Source organism: Vidua macroura, chromosome 8, assembly GCF_024509145.1.
Source record: "Vidua macroura isolate BioBank_ID:100142 chromosome 8, ASM2450914v1, whole genome shotgun sequence".
Lineage (NCBI taxonomy): Eukaryota > Metazoa > Chordata > Aves > Passeriformes > Viduidae > Vidua > Vidua macroura.
Window position 1 is genome coordinate 2,665,401 of NC_071578.1, and position 23,803 is coordinate 2,689,203.

General features: G+C 42.5%; 1 protein-coding gene across 4 annotated transcripts in view; it reads right to left on the bottom strand.

The window, feature by feature from the left end:
- DOCK1 (dedicator of cytokinesis 1) overlaps window positions 1–23,803 on the bottom strand; it is a 272,498-nt gene that overhangs the window by 190,585 nt on the left and 58,110 nt on the right. For all 4 annotated transcript variants that reach the window (XM_053983755.1, XM_053983754.1, XM_053983756.1 and 1 more), the window contains exons 20-25: window positions 23,395–23,484; window positions 22,950–23,050; window positions 20,778–20,912; window positions 17,304–17,412; window positions 5,732–5,802; window positions 3,983–4,089 (exon numbers count right to left, since the gene is read on the bottom strand). In XM_053983755.1, coding sequence (XP_053839730.1) covers window positions 3,983–4,089; window positions 5,732–5,802; window positions 17,304–17,412; window positions 20,778–20,912; window positions 22,950–23,050; window positions 23,395–23,484 — 613 coding nt within the window. The remainder of the gene's footprint in view (window positions 1–3,982; window positions 4,090–5,731; window positions 5,803–17,303; window positions 17,413–20,777; window positions 20,913–22,949; window positions 23,051–23,394; window positions 23,485–23,803) is intronic.

Consider the following 23,803-nt stretch of genomic DNA (forward strand, 5'->3'; position numbering starts at 1 on the left):
TTTTAAAGACACACAAACCCCACCACCAGACTCCGATCTGATCCAAGGTCCCAAACTCTCCAGATTTCCCAGTGAATCATCCATCACTCAACATCACCAAAGCAAAATGCTTCCAGCAAACTGCTTCACACACGCACCCCTCTCACCCCCAAATCCATCAAGCTTCACAAATTCATGTATTTTGAATTTTAATTTCTCTGGAGACACAAATAAATCTTCCTTGACCTCTCAAAGCGCAGAATTAGAGCCTTTTTTCTCCACCAGAAACAGGCTGATGAAATTTTCTGTGCCTTTGCCAGCCTTGCCTAAGTCCACAATCCTGTAGTGCATATTGCTTTTAGAAAAGAAAATCTCATTTGTGCAACAGGATCCAGGATTAGTTGACAGCTTACGGGGAAGTATTCCCTATCAGTTTCAAATTCCTGAATCAGTGAGAAGCAGGAAGGGCAGCCAAGAACATTTTAGGAACTCCAACCCACAGATCGAGGCACAGGAAAACCTAAATTTTAAGAAGGGACAGAGGTTTGATTTCTTTTCAAGTGAATTTGAATGTTCATGAAAGTTTCCCAGCACAACTGAGGCTTCAGACACAAATTTCAGAGAATGATCACGAGGAAGAATTATGGTGAGAAGATGAGAGGGATGGAGCCCCACTCCTCTTTAAAGGAAGCCTGAAGGTGGCACTGGGGGCCAGGGCTGAGCTGAGGGCTTGGGGCTGGGCTGGACTCGATCATCTTGAAGGTCTCTTCCAACCTGGTCATCCTGTGAATTCCTGTGAGAGCTGGGGGTGCTCACCTGGAGAGGAGCAGCTCCAGGGAGAGCTGAGAGCTCTGCCAGGGCCTGAAGGGGCTCCAGGAGAGCTGCAGAGGGACTGGGGACAAGGGATGAGGGACAGGACACAGGGAATGGCTCCCAGTGCCAGAGGGCAGCAATGGATGGGACATTGGGAATTGGGAATTCCTGGCTGGGATGGAATTCCCAGAGCAGCTGTGGCTGCCCCTGGATCCCTGAAGTGTCCCAGGCCAGGTTGGACACTGGGGCACCCTGATGTCCCTGCCACAGCACTGGATGGGATTTAAGGTCCCTCCCAACCCAACCCAGCCTGGGATTCTGTGATAGCAATGGCAAGAGAAGCTTTTAAGGCCACACTTTGTTTACTGAATAAAACCCCCCAGACACCCACGGGAATCCCAGAGTGGTTTGGGTCAGTGCAGGTGCCTGGAATCCCCATCCCAGCCCTACCAAAGGCTGCTGGATTTAGGACATTCCTAACAGGAAAACCCTGCTGAGGAGCCTCCTGATAAGATCTCAGAGCCATTAAGCAGCACTCATCTGTCAGCAAACCTGCCCTGGGTCCTGATTAATCACCCTCCCATTAAAACACATCCATTCAAATTTCTCAGCAGCTCAGTAATGTTGGACTGCACCATTCCCTGTGCTCTGAAGGGCTGAGTTTGGGAGTCAGGTTTAAAAAACAAACCAGCCACACACAGTTCCTACCCCTCCCTCTGGAAATGGAACTGCCTCAATGAGGGAGGGCAAAGATTAATATGGTAAATGCAGCATGGCCTTTCTCAGGAGTGTGTTTTACACTCAATTTCTTGTTTTAGCTGAGTTATCTCCATTTCTTCCTCCCAAGGAGAGTAAAGGATATTCCCTGATATTACTGACTTCTGCCCCAAAGTCCTGGCAACCCGAGAGCAGCCAGGAGAAAGGAAAATTATTACACAGACAGTGAGCTGAGAGTGAATAAAGCAAATGAGGAACACTGATGCACAGCTCTAGCCAGCAAACACTGAATTATCCTTGGGGACACCATTTTACCCAGGCCCCAACACCAGCAACTTGAACTCCTCCTTTCACTTCTTGAAAATCCAGCACTTAAGGGCTGAATAACTGCAAATCATTTCAGAAGTGAAGATAAAGTCTGGACTTGCTGTTTCTATCTACCCAATTTCTACACATGGTGACACAGGTGGTAAACTGTTTTTCAGAGATTGTAAGAGTGGTATAAAACCACCACAATGCCAATCCACCAAGATTTTTTAAACTGGAACCAGCAAAATTTGTTTTATCAGCGCTCAGCAGTCTCAGCTTTTGTGATCTGAGAGCAGAATCCTTCCAAATCTTCTTTCCCACTGAAGCAGTGCCTATTTGCTCCCTCATTACCTTCCCTGACAGCACACAAACACTTTGTTTGGGTCAGTTTAACCTGCAGCCAGCCTGAAAAAGAATCAAGTGTTTCACCTCAGAGGAGGACAAGTGCCTGAACTTATCTTTCACTGGCCCATTAATGGGAAAGCAGAAAATAACAAGGCATAGATGAACAGCACCCTCTGAAAGGTTTCTGCTTTCCTTCAGGGAGGGAACAGCTTCAAGGCACAGAGGACATCCAAAACCTTCACTTCCCCCACACGAGCCCACAAAAACTGAATTAAAGATTTTTGATAAACCCCAACACGAAAGTACAACAGAGCCCAATAACCTAGCTGCTTTGTGCCCTTTGAAAATAACAAATCCCAAGTTTTTTTTTTGTAATTTTGCACTTTCCTAAGTAACAAATGGTAAAGAAGTGATTTTCCTCATGCCCAAGGCCAGGCTGGATGGGGATTGGAGCAGCATGGGATAGTGGAAGGTACCTGTGGGAATCAGAAAAACAGGAATTCCCACAGACACTGAAGGGTTTGATCTGCAGCCCTGGAAGAAGCTTGGATTGATGTGAAAATACAATGCACAGATATTAAGCAGAGAAATTATAAACTTAAAATTCTATAGTTTTAAGTAAGAATATGCCCTAAGTAAGTGAGAAACTGCATGGGTAAGATGGTGAATTCAGGGTTTATAATGTAAGGGTGGGGTTGTATGGAACAAGCTGAGAGTTTAGCAGTTATGACAGAAGCAGATGTGTGCCTGTGAGTTAGAAGCCCATTAGATAAAAGTATCCTCAGTGCAGCAGAAGTGAGTAAAGGTGATGGGTTAGAAAAGCAAAACAAACCCTGTGGCAACTGTCCATTGGGTTAGAAAGTTCTGCATTGCCTTGGAACAAAGAATTGTGACTGCTCTTGAGCTGTGGCCGAATTCTTGTTCCTCTAAAATCTCAGGGCCTCTGGGACTGATGTTTATCTGAGCAATAAATCGTTCTTAGCCTGAAAATAGTCCCACCCCTTGCTGGAGTTCTGGATGCTGAGAATTTTAAACTTCCTGTGCTGACAGACTGACTACCAAGAGAGCTCTGCATTTGACCTGAGGCCGTGGAGCAGCTTCCAAAATGGAATGGTAGAGCTGGGATTGTGGGGGTGGAGTTTGGATAGAAGTGTGTGATGTCACAGGGTGGGGAACTTAAGAGTTTGGGGTTTTAGAATATGGCAATATATATGGGGCAAGATGGAGGTTTTAGGGCACAGGCTGGTTGTTCTTCTTTACCTTCTTCTTCACCTTCTTCTCCATGGGTCTGGGTGGTATTTTGTAATTGGACAGAAATGTCCGCAGTGCAGACTCTGAGTGATTAGTTATTGGGTTAAAAGTGAAAATAATTCAGGTGTCATTTCTTAGTTGGATAATTTAGCCTTAAAAGACCTCGTAACAAGAGACAGTTGGCCATTTTGTGCCTTGTTAGTGAAAGACTGCAGAGCTCACTGCTGTGAGACGGTAACATAGATAAGAAATAATAAACACCTGAGTCTGAACATGAACTGTCCTCTCAAGTGCCTTCAATCCCAACCTCCAGAGGAGGAAAAAGGAAGCCCAAACCCAGCAATGCCTCCATTATTAGCGGTGACAATGACAGGTGCCCAGCAAGCCAAGGACAGCACTGGACGGGCTTTAAGGTCCCTTCCCACCCCAACCAGTCTTGGGCTTTGATTTTCAAATCTTGTCCTTCCAATGGAGCACCCTTAACGTGTCCCAGGCTCCAGAGGGATGGCAGGAGGGAGCAGGCAGGGGACAGGGACAGGGAATAAAGCCTGGAATTCTGCCTGCTCACCGTGCTGGGTGAAGAGGTCGCTGTGCACAATCTCGATGAGGCAGTAGAGCTTCTGGATGGTCAAGCGGCTCACGGGCACGTTGAGGATGAACTCGGTGAAGAGCTTGCTGCACGCGCAGGGAAAGCAAAAATCCATTAAACAAAAGCAAAAATCCGCTAAATCGTCCATCGAAAAACCCATTAAAAATCCACGGGAAAACAACTGGACGCAACCGTCCATAAAGAACCCGAGACACTTCCTGCTCTTGGATGAGCAAACTCAGTTTTTTTGAGATATTAAAAAAAACCCAAAAAAACCCCAGAGAATCATGATCAGTTTTCAACAAATTTCTTTAGTTTTTAATGCCATTTCTTTCGTCCCCTCCCTTTTATCTCAGTTTTAGTCTGTGTTTCACTTAAGGTTTTAGGTATCAAGGTTTCCTTGCCCGTGTTTCATGTCAATCAGCACTTTCATGATTATGGATGCCAAAAATAAGGTGATAATTAACATTGTAAGCTACCAACAAAAAAATTAATAATTAGAAAACCCCAGAATTGGACATTTTAGGAGAAGGTACCATCACACTCATCAGCAGAGCTCCCACCTAATATTGACAAGAGTTTTCAATAATTTTCTATCCCTTCCTAAAATTTTGGGTTCTTTGCTTGTCCTACTGAGACTTAAGTCAACCTCAATTTAAATACTCCCAGTATTTAACTGCAATTTGTATTGGCAATACCATAGAAAAAAATACAGTATTTGGGCTAAAACAGACCAAGTCCTGCATTTTCCTTTCTCTTTTCCCAGGAATTTTGCTGTCACATACCGAAATTATTATTTAGTCCAGAAACTCTACAAATCTGGACTTGTTAAGCCCAGGGAAGTGTAGATGTAAAGCACTTCACATCCCCAGGCAGGCAGAAGGTAAATGCCAGGTTCCTCAGGCCACTGGAACGTTAGACTAAGATTACATTTATTTATTTTATCCCTGCTTTATCTCTTTTCCTCCTTCTGACATATCGAGACCATAAAAATAAAGCCAGACAAAATTTAGAAGGGTTTGTGCAGTAAAACGAGATTTAAAATGTTTTTTTTCGGTTTGTAACAGCACCATAAAAAATAAAATTATATTCTTCTCTTTACGCTACAGGTTCAGCTGAAATATCAGTTTTTATTTGGTTTTTTCCACTGTATTCTTTTGTAAATATCCTGTTATTGTCCTTTTTATTTACTAACAACAGTGCCATGTTTATGAGCTACTGAGACATCGATCCAGCAACCAAATCACTGAATTGTTTATTATTTTATTATTTACATGAAATTTATACACGGTCCAGCCTTAGATTTTTGATGGCAGCTGCCTGATTAATAACTCTTGCTAATGGTTTGTATTGCAAAGTTTGTCAGATATTTGTTGGACATTATTTTTAAAAAACAGCCTTTTTGTGTAACCCTTAAAAATACCTGCAAGGGACAAAAAAAAAATTGTAATAAAACCAAAGTGATAAAACTTCTCAGGTGATCCATATTTCACTGTCTCACTATATATTTCTATATTTTTTATATATTTTTGTATCTTTATATATAGCATAGCTATAGTAGAAACCGATAAAAATATAAATATGTAGTGTATATTTTTTATTTATGTATTATAGTGTATTTTTTATATTTATATTGTGTTTCTTTTATATATTTGTATGTATATTTCAATATATCTTTATAAAGATTTATATAAAATTAGCACTCCATGCTTAATTAACTCTACTCACCTGAGTTCCTTTGGATCAAACACTAATTTCACATCGTTGACAATTGCTGGCAAATATTTAAGTGCTGCACCCTAGAAAAATACACCAAAAAACCCAAATTAATGAAAATAATGTGTTTAAAGATGATGCAAAAACTGCAAGAAGAGACTCACTCACGAGGAGGCGGCTTTGATTTCACCATTTTCTGAGACATCTGAGCTGAAACTCAGCAAGAATTCAACTTTTAAACTGATTTAAAATAGGACAGAGGCATGAAATGTTCATAAACTGGGGGAAACGCAGACCAAAATTAGAGATTTATAAGCTCCTTCCAACATTTTACAGAAACCTTTTGGTTCCTTTAATCCCTTTATCCCCATCTTCTGTTGAGCACTTTCTCATCCTCCTCCTCAGCCAGGCTGGAGTTGTTTGGGCTTAATTTTCACTCCACTACTTAAAAATTAAACAGAAAACCTAATTAGCATTTTTTTTTCCCTGCAGTAAATTCTTGGTAGCCACTCATGAAACCCTGGCTCTTCCCAATTCCCCTTGAACTCGCAGCTGCCACTGCACAGCACATGAAAGAGCTCGGAAGATACAAACAGATGTTTAATACTTCAATTGTTTGTAGGGATTTCTACTCATTTTACCTTTTTCTTAGGAACAATTCAAAGGTATTACATGCACTGAGCACCAGACTAGAAAAAAAAAAACCTCAGAGTAATTGAAATAGAAAGCAGAACAGCCAGACTTGTCTGCCTCACCTTGCGTTTTATCGATCAAATCAAATTGTTTGATAACAGGTGTATTTTTGCCTGAAAAGAGGCAAAAGGTTGGATGGGAGATTGGGAAGGAATTGTTTCCTGGGAGGGTGGGGAGGGGCTGGGATGGAATTCTGGAACTCCCAGAGCAGTGCCCAAGGCCAGGTTGGACACTGGGGCACCCTGGGACAGTGGGAGGTGTCCCTGCCATGGCAGGGGTGGCACTGGGTGCATTTTAAGATCTTTCCAACCCAACCCCCTGTGTCGCTCTGTGATGTGAGAAATGATTGTCATTTACACCCCCCACACATTTTCCTGGACACACATTTCCCATCCCTGGTGGTTCCCACAGGCAGGAGAGCCACAGGAGGAGAACAGTCTTGAGGAGAGAACACAAACCCACTCCTTCCTTTTCCAAGAGCTCCCCTTTCCTGCCACAACCCCTGCCATTCCACACCCAGCCCCAGAGCTCTCGAAAGCAATAAATCAATGCTTTGGTGACACCCAAGGAGAACCTCAAGATGCCACCAAGGGTTCCCTCTCCAAAGGGAACCCCCAGCTCATCCCTGGGCTGGATGCAGATTTCAGAGCACCCAATTTTCAGTCACAATCCACTGAAGCTGGCCAGCTGGACCATCAAGCATCCCACATCTGCTGGAAGAGCTGGGGACTCTGGAATTCTGCAAAGGGAGCTGTGGTGGATGAGGGCTCTGATGACCAGGTAGGAACCACAGGCAGCAACGGGGGTTTATTTGCTGATCATTCACATGCACAGAGCCGTAAATGTTTAGTAACACATCCTAAAAGAGAGCTTGCATTTTATATCTTGAATTAAAATTTCACACCGAGTGTAAAAATTAACACTTGAATGGCTCTCAGAACTACTGTGGGGTAAAACAATTTACAACAGCCATTTACAGCTTGGAGCTGCAACAATTAGCAGCAACTGAGGGTCTACTTTATGGACAAACCAATTAAAGTTTAATTCTGGAGATTTAAAGAAGATTGTGGAAATATATTTCCCAATTTCCCACCTCAGCTAGCTTGATAATGTGACAAGATGATCAGACTATGAGGCTGTGCAGCCCTGTGATTAAAAATATATTTGTCCAAGCCAAAGGGCTACTAAAATAATTTTTTATTGGTATTAAATCATGTAGAAGGGCAGCTCCTGCTGTAGATCTTCTTCTGTTCAAGCTGCAGCTGAAGTAGATTTTCTGTGAGCAGTAGCTCCATTGCAATGCTGGTTATTCCCAGGACACTGCAATGCATAAATGAGGTATATAAAATTCAACAGATAAAAAAAAGCCCTGCTCTTGTCTTTCCATATAACATCAGGGAAAAACAAATAAGCATCTGGTTTGGAGGGCGAGGGGCGTTTCTCCCATTTAAATAAATTAAATTAATTACTTTTCACTCTTGATCAGCACTGGACAAAGGTTCCAACTCCTCATTTCCACAAGAAGCACACAGCAAACTAAGCCCAAAATCTCAATTCCATGGTTACACAGGGATGCCTTAACCACTTGAAAATTCCAACCAGCATTAAAAATCCACCATAGTGAGGAACCTCAGTGTTCACTCCAACATTTTTTTGCAGTGATTTCCCTGTGATCACGCGAGAAGCACACCCAAAGCTGGCAAGATCAGTCTCACACACACACTCAGTAATTACACACAGTTTCAAGCTGGGCTGCAATAAAAATCTGACTGCCCGAAGGGGCTTCTCTCTTTGTGCAAAACCAGTGACAAATTATTCCCACCCCTATCAAGTCACAAAATCACTCATTTCCAGTACTACAAAGCACACAAATAAAGCAGCAAAGGGGAAGGATGAAAAGGAGTGAAAGCAGCAATGAGCTGTGGCATGAATAATGGATATATTCTCCCCGAGTTGGATTTCCTCTACACTCACTGCTCCGCTGGCTGTGGGCTGTTATTGGGATTTTGTTTTTTTTTTTTTTTGCCCGGGCTGTGATTCACATGGCTCAGCATGGCATCAGCAAGGCCATGGCAGCCTGCAACCAGCTCAGAGATGTTGTGGCTCATCCTCTGCATCCCAACCACACAACCACACGTTAATTTCCCCTTCATGAACACCACAGCTGTGTGTAAAAGGAATTATTCCATAGAGAGTATGGGCAGAACCATGAGCTGACACTCCCTCAAGAGGAGGAGCTGCCAAGAGAAGCCAAGGATCTGCTCAGTGCCTCAAGGATACCTTTAAAAACTGTGAAAAAGGCAATTAACTGGGCCAAGAAACACAACTCACTAAGTGAAAATAATCAGGGCCAGAAAAGTCAAAGCTTTGCCTTAAATGAAAGAAATTAAGGAATAATTGATGGGCACAGCTCTCTGCACAGCCAATGCAGGGGATAGCAATTCCCAGGATTTATCCTTCCACAGACTAATTGCAGCTCATTCCCTAAATCATCCCAACCTGCTCTCTGTCTGGAGCAGGAACCTTTGCAACCTTTCCAGATAAATTCATTGATGGGCTCCTAATGACTTCACAGCTACTTGTGCTCTCCTAAACTTCTCCACAGCTGGCAGCCAAATCACGTTACTGTGGAAGGAACAAATGCAGTGTTGGTATCAAAAGATCATTATTTCAGTGCAAAAACCCTTCAGATCAGGTAAAAAGACCAGAATAAGTAAGATCAGGAGCAATGGAATTGTTATTTTCAACAGTGATCCCTCTGAACATCAATTAATTAATTTAGCAGCTAATTCTGTTCTCCTGAACTTGTCCAGAGCAGGCAGGGAAACCACGTTTGTGTGGAAGGAACAAACTCAGTGTTGGTATCAAAAGATCATCTGAGGGGGAAAAAAAGCCCTTCAAAAAGGCCAGAATAAATCAGATCAGGAGCAATGGAATTGTTATTGCCAACAATAACAACTGTTAGTAACCCCTGTGCACATCAATGACGAGTCCCCTGCACTGCCCACGCTGCTCTTTTCTCACAGCTCATTTCCAGACAGGTCTGATGAACCAAAAATGGGCAAAGAATGGGATCTACCAAGAGGGAAATGAGCTCACTGCCCACATCTAAAAGTTCAAAGAACTTCTATGACAAAAAGTTTATCTGAATTATTTATCCTGATTCTCTGAAAGGATTTTTTTTTTTCCTGCAGTTTTTTGCTGAGTGGGGAAAACCAAACTTCACTTTGACACTTGAATATTTAAATAAGAGTAAGCTTCATTTATTTATTGGGACAGAAAGTGGCCTAACTGCTGAAACTACCAGGAGCAGCTGCTTTCCAAGGAAATTTCTGGAGTTTTTAATTTCTTCACAAAAGGATGAGAGGACAAGTAAAAGCCTCTTCTTTGTGTCATCAGGCAAATAAAAGCACATTAAAATAAGACAGGGCAACTTTGCTAAGTACCTTAAAGTATTTCTGATATAATTTTGGATAACAGAAAAATGAGTTTTATTCCTTTACTTCTGTTTGTTACACAGTTGAGAATATGGTGAGATCTCTCAATTAATACAAAAGTGAAATCACCTCTGTGATAATTACAGTAGGTCACTGACGAGTGAAAAGCAAGCAGGACAGAAAAAATAATCTTTTAACAATAGAAAATTATCCTATTCTTGGGTTTATAAATTGAATGACAAAAAAAAGTGTCACAAAAGCTTCTCTGCAGTATCTGTTTAAAAAAAAACACTAAAGGTTGTCATTAGATTGACCAAATGACATTTGCAAAGTATTAAACAAAATGTATTCTGAGCAGAACACCACAGCTTATTTCTGGGGTTTAAGTTCAGCTCTTTGTAGTCCATAAAAGCAAAAAAAATCCTTAATTTAAAACTGTCATTTTCCAAAGCCATTCGATTCCATCAGCATGCCTGGCCTCCAAATTAAGCACAAAAACTCTGTGCCAAATACATGATATTCTTCTGAACTCTTCTGTTTGACAAAGCAATAAATTTGTTTCACCTGACTCCATTTGAGAACATTATTTTAATGTTAATTTTCCTCCTTTGTGCCATTCAACAAAGCACCTCCCTTCCACCCCAGCATTATCTGGGGTGCCATTCCATTAAACTAATCCAAACCAAATGAAGCCCAGTCAGCAGCTGGATCAAACAATATCCAGGAAACTCAATATTGTTCTCCAATAACCTAAACTCAATATTTGAGATTTGCCCCAGCCTAGAGCAGTTACTCAGCCCACAAACTAAAGCAGTTTGTATCCCAGTTGCAAAGCAGCACCTCTGGCACTAAATTCAGTGTAAAACAGCCTAAATTCAGGCCAAAACCAGCCTAAATTCAGGCCAAAAACCTGCCCAACTTCAGGGCAAAAAACCAGCCCAAAGCACAATCACAAATAAATATCTTCTGGAGATACTTCCCACGTGGGTGCTAAGAGACACAGAAACCCCAGTCCACAGCTGCATTTTGTTACTCAGCTCATCTGAAGTGATGTTTATTAAGAATTCCACCTGTTGGAAAAGCCCTGCAGATTAACACAGTCTTGTTTTCTTCTCGGGCACCTCATATTTCCCTGCCTTCATTTAAATACTTTTCTGTGGCTTTAGCAATAAATGCAGATTATTAAAGTACACACTGGAAAACTGAGAAATGTGTTAGAAGTGAGCAGAATTCTTAAGAACCCACAGGCACGGGAGAATTCACATTAAAATTCACATTAAAAAATGATCTCATCTTCCACCCCAGCTCTCTGTGGCCACACACAGGATGATTTTATACACACAAAGTGCTCACACCTCCTTAATTCAGATCATTCAGAGCTCCCAGCCATCCTGAACAAAATCAGAACAGCAAATATCAGAGGGGACCTGACGGTTTTTGGATTTTTTTGTTTTCACTAAGGTTGGGATTGAAAGCATTTGAGATGGTATTTTGTGTTTAGACTTAGATGTTTATTATTTTTATTTATATTACAGTTTTACAAGTCATGAGTTCTACAGCATTCTATTAACAAGCTACAAAATGCCTAACTATCTTTCTCTATAAGGTCTTTTAAGGTTAAACTATCTAATTAAGAAATGACACCTAAATTATTTTCACTTTTAACCCAATAACTAATCCCTTGTGTCCTGCAATGCGGACTTTTCTGTTTAATCACAAAATACCACCCAAACCTGGGGACAAGAAGGTGGAGAACAAGGTGGGGAAGAAGAAGGTGGAGAACAAGGGGGGGCCATAACACCTCCATCTTGTTTTATATATATTACTGTATTCTAAACCCTTAAACTCTGATTTTCCCACCCTGTGCTATCACACACTTCTACCCAAACTCCACCCCCACAATCCCAGCTCTACCATTCCATTTTGGAAGCTTCTCCACGGCCTCAGGTCAGTGCAGAGCTCTCCTGGGGGTCAGTGCCTGGCAGCACAGAAAGTCTGAAATTCTCAGTGCCCCTTGGTTCCAACATCTCCCCCTCTTGTTTGAATTATGAATATTGTTTTGACAGTTTTGTTAAATTTTTGTTGGATATATTGAAGTAGATAAGGTATTTGTGTTTTGTTATTCAAATATTGGGTTTGGGTAGGTTTGTCTTATTTAAGGTAAATAATCAAGTAATAAGGTATGAGTATGATACTTGATTTAGGCTTTTTTTTTTAGGTGGTTTTTTTTTTGTTGTTGTTTTTCTTAATTTTGTTTTGGGATAGGTTAAATGTAATTAAAATTTTAATGGTTTTCTATTTTGTATGGAATTCTGAATTGCAGTAACATTCATATTATGTTTTTGTTAATAAGGTTTTATTATATTAATTTTGATTATTATTTTATTATGATGATTCTTATTACCATGGTTTTTATATTTTTTGCATTGGTATAAAAATTTGATCATTTCTATACCAAATTTATATTTTTTTTGTGGGTGAAATATAAGATGTTAGGCGTAGGTTAGAATTTTTGTGTCATTTATGTTGGCTGAGAAGGGTCCAGCTCCCTCCACTGCAGGAGGAGCTTCTCTGCCTCCCAAGAGATGCAGGAATCCCTGACTAAGGAATATCTGCATTTTTATCCACACTTGAACCATCACTCCCAGGCTCCAGCTGAGCTCATGCTTCAGCAGGAGAAGGCTGAGGAAATAATTATCATGCACCAATTAGCAGAAAAGAGGAATCAACCCAGGAAGGCTCAGCACACTTGTAACCATTAAAAATGCATGCACACACCTTATTGCAGCAGGTTTAACCCTCAAAGTCAAAGTGATGCTTGGGAAACAAAGTGGAACCTCCCCTTCCCAAGCCACTGCTGCAGCCACTGCCACTCAGCATCAGAGGAGAATTTTTGTTATTGAGGGAACACCCACAGCATCTCAGCTCAAATCACTGCCTGGATTTCCTCCTCCAGCTTGGACAACCCCACACCTTAAAAAAACTGCAAAAGGCAGCCCTGAAACGTCTGTCTCCACTGCAGACAACACAAACCCCAAAAAAAAAAAAAAAAAAAAATCCCTAAAATTTTATTTAATTAACTAAGAAACCCCAACTTCTGCATTGTTTTGAGCCTTGTAATTTTTAGCAGTTCCCAAATTCAAACCTACAGGACTGATTACAACGTGGGGTGAAGTGGGTTTTAGTTGTTCTTGCTCCTCAACATTTTAATTCCAACACATTTGAGTATATAAAAGGCAAAAGAAATGAGGTGTAAGCAGCAGTAGAGTGCTAGTAAAGCTCTGCTCAAACCACATTCCAAGATCATGTGGAATTTTACCTGTTTATTGCAGAAACCCAGAGCTGAAGTAGTACCAGACAATTTAAAAGTAAGTTTTTAATGTTTTATATGTGTATATGTATAAAAACCCTGTAAATTCTCCCTTACCCAAGACTTTTTGAATGTCTATAATCCTAAAAGAGGTACAAATTCCAAGCCTCTTTTTGTGCTCTACAACCTCAAATCCTTGTACAATTCTGAGAGTTTTCTTTTGAGGAAACTTTTTTCCCCCCTCATGCATGCACCCAACACCTTGAAAAAAACAAATTCAAAAAAAAAAAAGAAAAAAAAAAAAGCAATTTAAATGCAAAATATTAAACTGAAGATCTACAGTCAACAGCAGATCATCAGCTTCCGTAAGGACATAAATATTTGAATAGATAAAGAGGAATTCTTCCTAAGAACACAAGACTGCAGTCTTTCATTCTGTGTCAGCTTGAAGGCTACTCCCCCAGCAGACAGGAAAAAAAAAAATCCAGTATATCCAGCCCAAGAGGTTGGAAACATCTCTGAGAAAGTTTCCAGTGGCAGTTCTGCTCCATGGTGATAAACTGTAAAGGAAAATCCCAGTTTTTGCAAGGAGAAATGGGAGCAGTGGGATGTGTGAAAGAAGCATCTGCCTTGTTTAATGTAAAGCACCTTAATTTTCTCTGTAGGTCTTTGCAATTTCTTATCTCTCTCCAAACACACTTATTTTGTCTACACTTATTTAGCTTCCCCAATATTTATAAAAATCAGTGAAAAAAAAGCCTAAAACTGCTACACAGAAAGATCTGATCTTCCTGCACAACACAGGGACTTGGGATTTATCCGTTTAAAATCACTGGTTGTCCATAAAACTTCAGCAAAGTATCCAACAGCACCAGAATTCCAGACTGGTTTGGGCTGGGAGGGACTCAAAGATCTTTTTCCACCCCTGCTGTGGCAGGGACAGCTCCCACTGTCCCAGGTGCCAATGTCCAACCTTGGCCAGGGACCCAGGAACAGCCACAGCTGCTCTGGGAATTCCAGCCCAGCCCCTCCCCACCCTGCCAGGGAACAATTCCCAATTCCCAGTCTCCCATCCAGCCCTGCCCTCTGGCAGTGGGAGCCATTCCCTGTGTGCTTTCCCTCCATCCTTGCCCCCAGTCCCTCTCCAGCTCTCCTGGAGCCCCTTCAGACCCTGAGCTCTCCCTGGAGCTGCTCCTCTCCAGGGGAGCCCCCCCAGCTCTCCCAGCCTGGCTCCATGGGAGGGATGCTCCAGCCTTTGGAGCATCTCCTCGCCCTCAGACCCCCTCCCAGTGCCCAGCCCTGGTCCCCTGCAGTGCCCCCAGGAGATGCCAGCTGTGCTTTCTGCCCTCCCTTCCCCTCCTGGCTCTCCCAGCCTCCCTCAGAGGCTGCACCCAGCACATCCCTGCACCTGAGCTCCGGCCCTGGCTGCCCCCACGACCCCCTGGAACAACAAACTCAGAAAAGGTAAAAATAAAAAATCCCTTTACTTCCTTTTAATTCCCCTCCTAAAGATGTCAGGAAGTGCCTGCCCTTGCACAAACCCCAGGGCACAGGAGATCAGGGTCTCACCATTAGGGAGGTGCAGCATTCCCAACCCTCTGCACCCCTCTGACCCCTTCCTGGGGCTTGGAACCAGCACAGCACCCAGGGGCTGCTCCAAGGCTCTGGGACAGCAGGGTGACAGCCCTGTCACCCCAACACCCTGCTGCTGGCCCTGCCTCTGATGGCTCCAAGGTGTCCTGCCCAAGGTGCCAGCTCCAGGTGGGGCACCACGCAGGGATTCCCCCACTGCTGCCCTGATTTTTAACAGTGTTATGTTTTCTTTTATAGATCTTTTGAAAGTTTTAAAGTTCTCATCAAACTTCTTTAGCCTTCTGATAATGTTTACATATTTGAGAGTCAAGAGTTCCCACACAATTTCATGTATAAATAGAATAGTTTACATATTTCTCTGTAAGTAGAGAGAAATGATTGATTGATCTTTGGACCAGTCTGGTTGGAGAGGTGATAATTCCATCCTCCAATCCACAGTCACCTTTGGAACTCTATAAATACCAGATGTTTGAATAAAACTGAGTCTTTTTCTCTTTTAAACTTACCAAGCTTCTGTGTACTCATGTTGTGTCCAATAACAACACCCCATCTGCCACCCCCCAGCTCTGGGAGGTCCAGCTGAGATGGAGATGCTGAATGAGGCCTCTAATGTCACCCCAGAGTGTCACTGGCACCTCCTGCAGCTCTGCCAGGCAGGATGCACAGAACCCACACTCACCCTCTCCAAAAACCCCACATTTACCCACCAAGTCAGTGGTTTTGGTCTCTGTGACAGAGGCACACATTTCTGCCAGGCAGGATGCACAGAACCCACACTCCCTCTCTGAGAACTCCCACATTCACCCACCCATGGAACAGTTTTGTTCTCAGACAGAAGCACACATTTCTGCCTGGTGCTCACCCTGAACAGCTCCATTGGGTACCTGAACATCATAAAAGCAATTTCACGAGCTGCAAAAAGCCAATAGTAGCAATGATGTGTTCTAAGAGCTCAGTAATTAGAGTCCAGAGGAGATGAAAGCAATAAATAATGAACAAAAGCTTGTCAAGGCTTCTGCAAGGCATCCTCAGGCACACCAAACCCCACCCTGGCTCATCCCTCAGAGCTCCATCTGCCACCCTACAAGCACAGACAGGAGCTGTGCTCTCCCCAAGCCTGCAGAGCTCTGAACCACTGCTGGTGGGATCTCTCCAGTCCTTGCCAGGCAGTTTTCCTTCCTGCATCTCAGGTGAACACAACCAAATCAATTTTTAGCTTTTTTTTTTTTTCCTTTTTCTTCCCCAACAAGGTATATATTGTTAAAGAAAAAAGCTCATGCTCATCTGCCTTCCTGCAGCAGGGCCTGCAAGGGAGTCTCAGGAAAAGAACCATCACATTCCACTCCCATGATCTGCAAAGTGCCTGTTTGTAAAACCCCAGAGAGCACACTCTGAGCCACAGCCTCCACCTGCCCATTTCCATTCAGGACAGATGCTGTGGCAATGAAATGAAAATACAGCTTTCCTGAAACGTGTAATATCCCTACTTTGTTATCAGATGATCCAGGCTTGGCTAAAATATTCCTCCTCAGCTGCTTTATCCCCACTATCTCTTTTTGCTGTGTGCTCAGCATGGCATCAGGAGCCCCAGAGCTCAGCTACAAAGGACTGGGGGCTCTGACTCAGGCCTTTTCCTGCTCCAGGAACTTCTCCTACTGGCACAGGGATTTCCCACTGTCTGTCTCTGCAACCAGCTGAGCAGGAAGAGTCCAACTGTCCCCAAATCTCAGCCCCTTGATCATCTCTCAACTCATTCAGCAGGGCTGGGTCAGGGGGTTTCACCTTTTTTATAAACTCTGGTTGGAAGCACAAGGAGAAGTTCAAGGTGCAGCTTATCAAATACACATTTAGGGCAGTCTCTGTAGTTTTTCATGATGAAAAAGATCCACTAACTTCTGTATCCTGCCTCCTCTGGATACTAAAATCTACCAGTCCTATAATTCAGAGCTTTTGCTCTTTGATATCAGCACCATTTGAGGGCACAGACCCCTTTCCCAATTGCATGAGCCAATGCCCCCAAAAGCAGATGCTGTTTTCTAAAAAGGTCTAAGGGATGAAAGGTGGAGCTTCCAGTCTCTCTCACTACTTATTTTCTTTTTTAAAATACATACTAGGGGTTAAGATCCTATATTGAAGTTCCTGAACAGCCTCAGATATAAATAAATACATTAAGATATGAGGATCTACACTGTCAGCAGCATCTTAAGTATAATGTCTTCAAAACACCTTAACTTTAAGGTTATACAAGTTAAAAAAGCCAAATACCACTGAACCCAAATTAAGTTCTCTTTTTAAAATAAAAGTGAGGGTTTTGAAGCAATTAAAGGTTGGACTCGATGATTTTAGATGTCTCTTCCAACTTAAATAATTCTAGAGTTCTATAAATTTCCTTGTTCAAAGAAAGTTCTTTACACAGTCACAAACCCTTCAGCAGAAGCACCAAGAATTAACCTCGACTCAAGTGAAGCCAGCTTTTAAGCACAAATAAGCAAATTCTTCACTGCCTTATTGTGGTTGAGGATGCAAAACTGGAGATCTGGAAAGCACAAACCTTCACTATGACAGTCTGGTCAGAGTTGCTGCTCATCATCTCATTGATGGACTTGAAGAGCTGCAGCAGAGACTCCCTGAAGTCTGCTTCTCCTTTGTTTTCATACAGCCTGGAAAAGAATTAGGTTTTATCAGCACAAACCACAACGGAAATACAGTTTTAAAAAATCTGGTGGGTCTTTTAACAATCAGATGACAGATGGCCATTTTTTGTCTCACATTTTCTCAAGAATTTCTACAACTTTCTTCACTGAATCAAGAGCTTTCTTCCACAAAAAAAAAAAACAAAACAAAACAAAACAAAAAAAAAACAAAACAAAACAAAAAAAAAAAACCTCAAGACAAGACAGACTGGCCGGGCTGGACCAGCAGGAAGAAGAGATTTTTATTGTGAAGCTGTCTCTGTGAAATGCCACATGCAGCAGTGCTGCTCCAGCCCCTGGTGGATCCCTGAGCAGTGCCCCAGGTCCCTGTGCCTGGGACAGCCTCTCCACCCTGCAGATGCCTGCCAGGACCCTTGTGCTGATGAAGCCAGAAAGCAGCCAGACAACTTGCCAGCAATCATTAAAATCTACCAGTGGCCTAAGGTGAGTGACCTTAAACTCTGGGAAAGGAAGAAAGAATGAACCCATCGACCCTCTTTTTGCTAAGAAGATACTTTTTTTTTTTTTCTGTGGGAAGGAAGCACTGAGGTTAAATCGTGGTTCAGCACTAATTTCAGGCTCAGTTTGCCATGGGGCCAGCACAGCTGACACAGAGCAATGACTCAGCCCCAGCTCAGCTGCAGGAACAAGGTCTCTGTGCCTTCAGGCAGATTCCTCACAGCTGAGTTGCCCACTGGGATCCCCCCTCTGTCTCTCTCTCAGATGCTTTCATGGGGGTAAAAACCTGCACAGAGGCACCTGAGCAACACCAGAGGCCAAAAAAACACAGCCAAGGTGAAGAACTTGGGCCACTGGTACAATGAGTGCTCCTGGAATTCTCTGCAGTGGTTTCAATGCAGAACCTGCCCTGCTCCAGCTGTAGGATGGCAACAATCCTCACTGGAAAGAGAGGGGGAGGCCACCACTGGCTCCACATCATCCTTGAAAACTTCCCCTCCTCGGGCAGCACGTGGGACTCACCCACACCAGGGTTAGTCAGACTTAACATGACCAAAACAAGGGATCTGGAATCCAGATTAAATCTGAGCAGGAGGAGTTACAAACATCACATGGGACTTCCAGGCCAGGCTGGACAGGGCTTTGGGCACCCTGGGACTGTGGGAGGTGCAATGGGATGAGTTTAAGGTCCCTTCCCACCCAAACCAGTCCATGACTCCTTCCTCCAGTTAAACCCCATCTCTACCCAGTCAGCTCTGATGGATCAAGAGCCTCACCAACAACAACAGCTGGGCTTCCAAAGCCCTCCCTGGCCCCCCTGGCTCTGATCCCCCCAGACACCCTCTGGAGCAGCTCCCAGCATGAGTTCAACTCCCTTTTACTTTCCTCCATTTCCTCCTGGAATTAAACCCAGTAGGAAGGTCTTGAATGTAGTCTGCAGCTCAGAAAGGGAATTTCATCCAGAAATTTGCCAGATGCAATCCTTGTACAATTTCTTCCTGTTCCAAGATCACAGAATCATGGAATGGTTTGGGTGGGAAAGGATTTTAAATCCCATCAAGTCCCACTCCTGCCATGGGCAGGGACAACTCCCACTGTCCCAGGCTGCTCCAGCCTGGCCTTGGACACTTCCAGGGATTCAGGGACAGCCACAGCTGCTCTGGGCACCCTGTGCCAGGGCCTTACACCCTCCCAGCCAGGAATTCTTTCTCAATACCCCATCTAAAGCTACATCATGATGGATCACTGGAAATGGGCTTTTCTTGGGATAAACATGGAGCTCAGGATGTTCCTGCTGCTTTACACTGAAGTTAATGTGTATCATTTTTAATGTTGTGCTCATAAACCTTTGGAAGCCTCAGATATGAAAAAGTTTATTTTAACCTGGACACAGAGGAAATAAATACTACAGGAAAAAAAAAAAAAAAAACCAAACCACTTTAGTTGTGTTATTTTGCTGTGCTCACTTCTATTCCCCTTTTAGCACTTCTATTCTATAACTGGGGGTTATGCAGCATAAAAAACTTGTTAAGTCCTCCTTTCCATAATGTATTTCAGTGTCCCTCTGAACAGATTAGAGAGGTGAAACTTATACCAACAGAAAGAGTAACTGAACTTGACAGCCCAATAAATCAAAGTGCTTCAGACAAAAAGCTCTGCCTTTCAAAAAGGAAGTTATAACAAAAATAAGTTACAAATGTGTTCCTACTGTCAGTTAATAACATCTATTTATTTAATATACCTGATAAAGCACAAAATCTCTGCAGCTGTAAGAAGTCAAGGTTTACACCAGGCTGGTCCTTCCAGCACTGCCTGGAGGATTTTAAGACTGTAGTGAATACACCACGAGCACTGGGATCATTACTGAAGAAATCAGAGATGTTTCTAAAGGCCACTTGTAATATTTTGCCTTTATCAACCTTTGCTGTAGTGAGCAAACAGATGTGCTACCATGCTTTAAGTGGATGAACTTCCATGGATTTATCCAGAACTCAACTGCTAAAAGGCTCCATCCATCCATGGAGCCCACCACCCCTTCCTGAAGTTAAAAATATGCCATATTTTGGAGTAAAAGCTTCAGCTGGCTGCTTGTGATTCCTCAGTGAGGCAGCAGCAATCCTGCATTTTAATCACTCCAAATCACCCCCCCCAGGCAGGGCTTTAGTCCTGCAGAAGAAAACAATCACAGGCTCCTTTAGCAGTCAGTAATTTTGCTGATTAATCCCTTGGCATGGAGGGTTGGGTCTCACACTGAAGGGCTGTGAATTTGTGCTTCCCACAAGGAAATCCCACAGCCAGTCCTGGAGGGTCAGATTGTCTGTAAATCCAATCTGCAGCCAGAGAGAATTTTATTTTTTCTGTTTTCAAGTGATTTGTAGGCCCTGCTGCAGCCTCAGTGACATCCAGTATTTTATGAATCTTGCAGCAAGGCTCCTACAGAAATAAATTCCAAGCCTTAAATTAAAGAAAAGGGTGGTGGAGATGGTAACTGAAGAGCTCTACATAAATCCCTTGCAATGAGGTTGTTCCCACTGCTAACAAGCAGTAAAAGGACTCAATCTAAGTGAAGATCCCATCAGCTTGGTTTACAACTTCTGTAACATCTTGTGTATAAAACACAATACAGCAACAGAAGTTTCCCCAAACACTGCCAAGCTTTACTTGTTCAGAGACCTAAACTACCCTGATTTTACCAATTCACTGCTACTGAAAATACAGATCTCTGCTGAAGAGGGAAAACCCTTCCCCCTGAAATAACTTCAGGTATTTCTGAAATAGTGCAATACTAAGCAATTTGACCTGCTGGACTGTAAAATGCTGGCAGTTTTGGGGCATTATTGGCAATGGGGGGTTGAAGCACTGCCTGTACTCACTGGTTGAACAATATCCTGGACCGGACGATGAACTTGAAGATGTATTCCAGGGCTTTCATGGCTTTGAAGAGTTGATCAGTGATCCCACACTTCTCAGCATTGTCCACGTATGTTTTTAAAACCTTGGTCAGTTTTCTGTTTAAATACAAAAAAAAAAAAAAAAAAAACCCACACAAGTTACAACTATTCTCACAGAATTTCCATTTCGAAAGGTTTAAAGAAAAAATTATGTGCCCACAGAGCTACAAAGTTAATTATTCAACTAATAAACTCATTATGGTTTTGTTTTGCTGATAAGTAGCTGGAATTTATTCTTTAGCAAAAAAAAACAAAGAAAAACCACGTACCATAACCTCATTTAACACACAAATAATACAACAAATCTCAGTAAGGCTGATTTTCTGCTGGATGTTCAGATGGATACTCAGATTTAGGCTCTGAGAAAAATGTACCCACTAATAATAATAATAATAAATATAAATTATAAATCATAAAAATTATAAGTATTTATAATTATAATAAATAATTATAAGTAAAAATTATTACATTAAATATAAGCATGGTGTTAGAATTAACACAAACTATGACTTCCTTCATTCAGCAAGGCTTCCCCTTTAGAAAGCTTTGCCATGGATTTTGGGCTGAAATTTATAAAATTTCTTCCTCAAAGTACACACCAGCAGCTGGAAATTCTCTTCTTCCCCATTTTAAAGCCTATCAAACTCGAAAGTGAAACAATTTTCAAAATAATCCCATTTCAGCTCCCTCCCTTCCAATGAATATAAATCAGGGCTTTAATGCAACCACGAGCAATTCCATTTTAAATCATCCCAGCTCCAGTGCATGATCCAACATCCCCACTCCAAGTAAACAAGCTCCACATTATTCCTCGCTAACAGAAAACACCACCGAGCTCACAGACATCCTGCTGCCTGGGGATTTGTTGGAGCAGGAGCCAACTGCCTGAGAATTCCAAGTAAGCACTTCACTATTGCCAAGGCCACCTCTCTTTACTTCAGGGCTGAAGGTTGGGCTGGATGATCTCAGAGCTCTTTTCCACGCTGGATGTTCCACGAATCAAAGGCAGGGAGAGGGCAGGGATCTGTCACATCCATGGGGACACCTCAAGCCAGAATTCAGCTCTTCCCTGTCTCTGCCCTCGAGGGAGGGAAGGATGCTCTCCATGCCACGACAGGAGCACCCTCAGCTCTTCCTTAGAAGCCCAGGTGATGCAGAATGCTCCACCCGGGAGCTGCAACAGCAGCAGCAACTCAGTGATCAAAATATCAGCCTTGAGACTGCAGGCTCCAATCTTCTTTGGGAATTAAAGAAGGATCAGGGAAAGGTTGTTCCCCCAGAGGGTGCTGGGCACTGCCCAGGCTCCCCAGGGAATGGGCACGAGGTTTCAGAGCTCCAGGAGTTTGGACAGCACTGCCAGGGATGCACAGAGTGGGATTTTGGGGTGTCTGTGCAGGGCCAGGAGCTGGACTCAGTGATCCCTGTGGGTCCCCCCCCAGCTCAGGACAGTCTATGATTGCATGATTCTTCATGATTTTAAATCAATATTTTCCAACATTTTCAGGTCCCTGCGCAGAGACTCTGCACCAGCAAAGGGCACCCCAGGTTTCCTGGTTTGGGTTTGCCTTCCCCCCAGCACTGCAAAGATTTTCATTGGATATTCTTCCTCCAGTCTAGCACAGCAGCAAAGATTGCAACTGTCACAAACTACTTAAGACAACAAAAATAATGGGCCTTTTTTTTTTGTCTTTCACTGCTTCTTCCCCACATTGACTGTAATATGGATAATCAGGGTACAGTGTCACTTAATGCAAAAAAAAAAACAAAAAAAACCCAGTATTTGAAGCATCTTAAATGGACGTGATTTCCTTCCAATAGGAGTGAGATTTGCTTTTGTTTTCCTTACAAAACAACTCCTGAAATCGTCAAATCATCCCCCTTCTTCATTACAGCACTATCAAAACTTCTCCTTGCACAACACAAAGTTCTACCAATTTATTTCAAGAAAGAAACAAAGACTAACCCCAGTCATCTTCAAGACCCTCCCAAGCTCATGGGCACATTCCTAATTAAGCTGCATAAACAAGTAATTAAGTAACATTACCTGGAAAAATTGTCAGAGTCACATGAGGAAAAATAAATTTTCCAACTTACGTGTAGGCCAAGGTAGCACTGAAATGCTTTTTGATGTAGGTCTCCAAGACAGGGTTGAAATGTTGGAATTTTCTGTCAGCAATCAGCCCAATGATAAATACCTAAAAAAACCAGCATAATTAGTGTGTTAGTCTCAAAAAAATCTGTAATTTTTGTCCATTCCCCTTTCTTCTCAGAGAAGAAACATTACTGACATTAAGATTTCTGTTCTGCTCCTGTCCTAAATTCTGCTGGTAATCCATTAAAGTGACTGGATTTCAGTGCTTCCTGATTTCCTGGGAGGATGACATGATATAATCCAACTCCCTCTGGATGTGAGCCTTTAAATATAGCTTTTAAATTAAATAATAACTCTCAGCTCAGATCTTTTCCATTAATAAACTTCATTCTATCATTAATTCCCCATTATTAGGTACATTTCAGACCCTCCACACTGCAAACTCACCAAAGCATCAAACACCAAAGTGTCAAAGGTCTCACTCTCTGAGTTCTCCATCATGATGTTAAAAAGGGCATCCAGTGTGTCTTGAAGAAACTACAAAGAAACAACACAGCTCTCATCATGTTTTCAAAGGCAAATTAAATTGAGGTTCCACACAGGTTTCTACAGGTATTTTTACTAAAGTAAAGGCATTTTTTAAAAGTTAGCCAAAAAAAAAATGGAAAATCCAACACTTTTCTTTTCAGCAGATAATTTTTAGTGAAGTTGATTATCTATACACAGGTTACCACTCCAACAGAAAAAATGAAGTCAGAAATCACACTTGGACAAGGACTTTAACCTGTGACAATGCTCCAACAACAAGAATTTCCAAACTGCAGATTCACCACACGGTCACCATGCATGGCTGAAA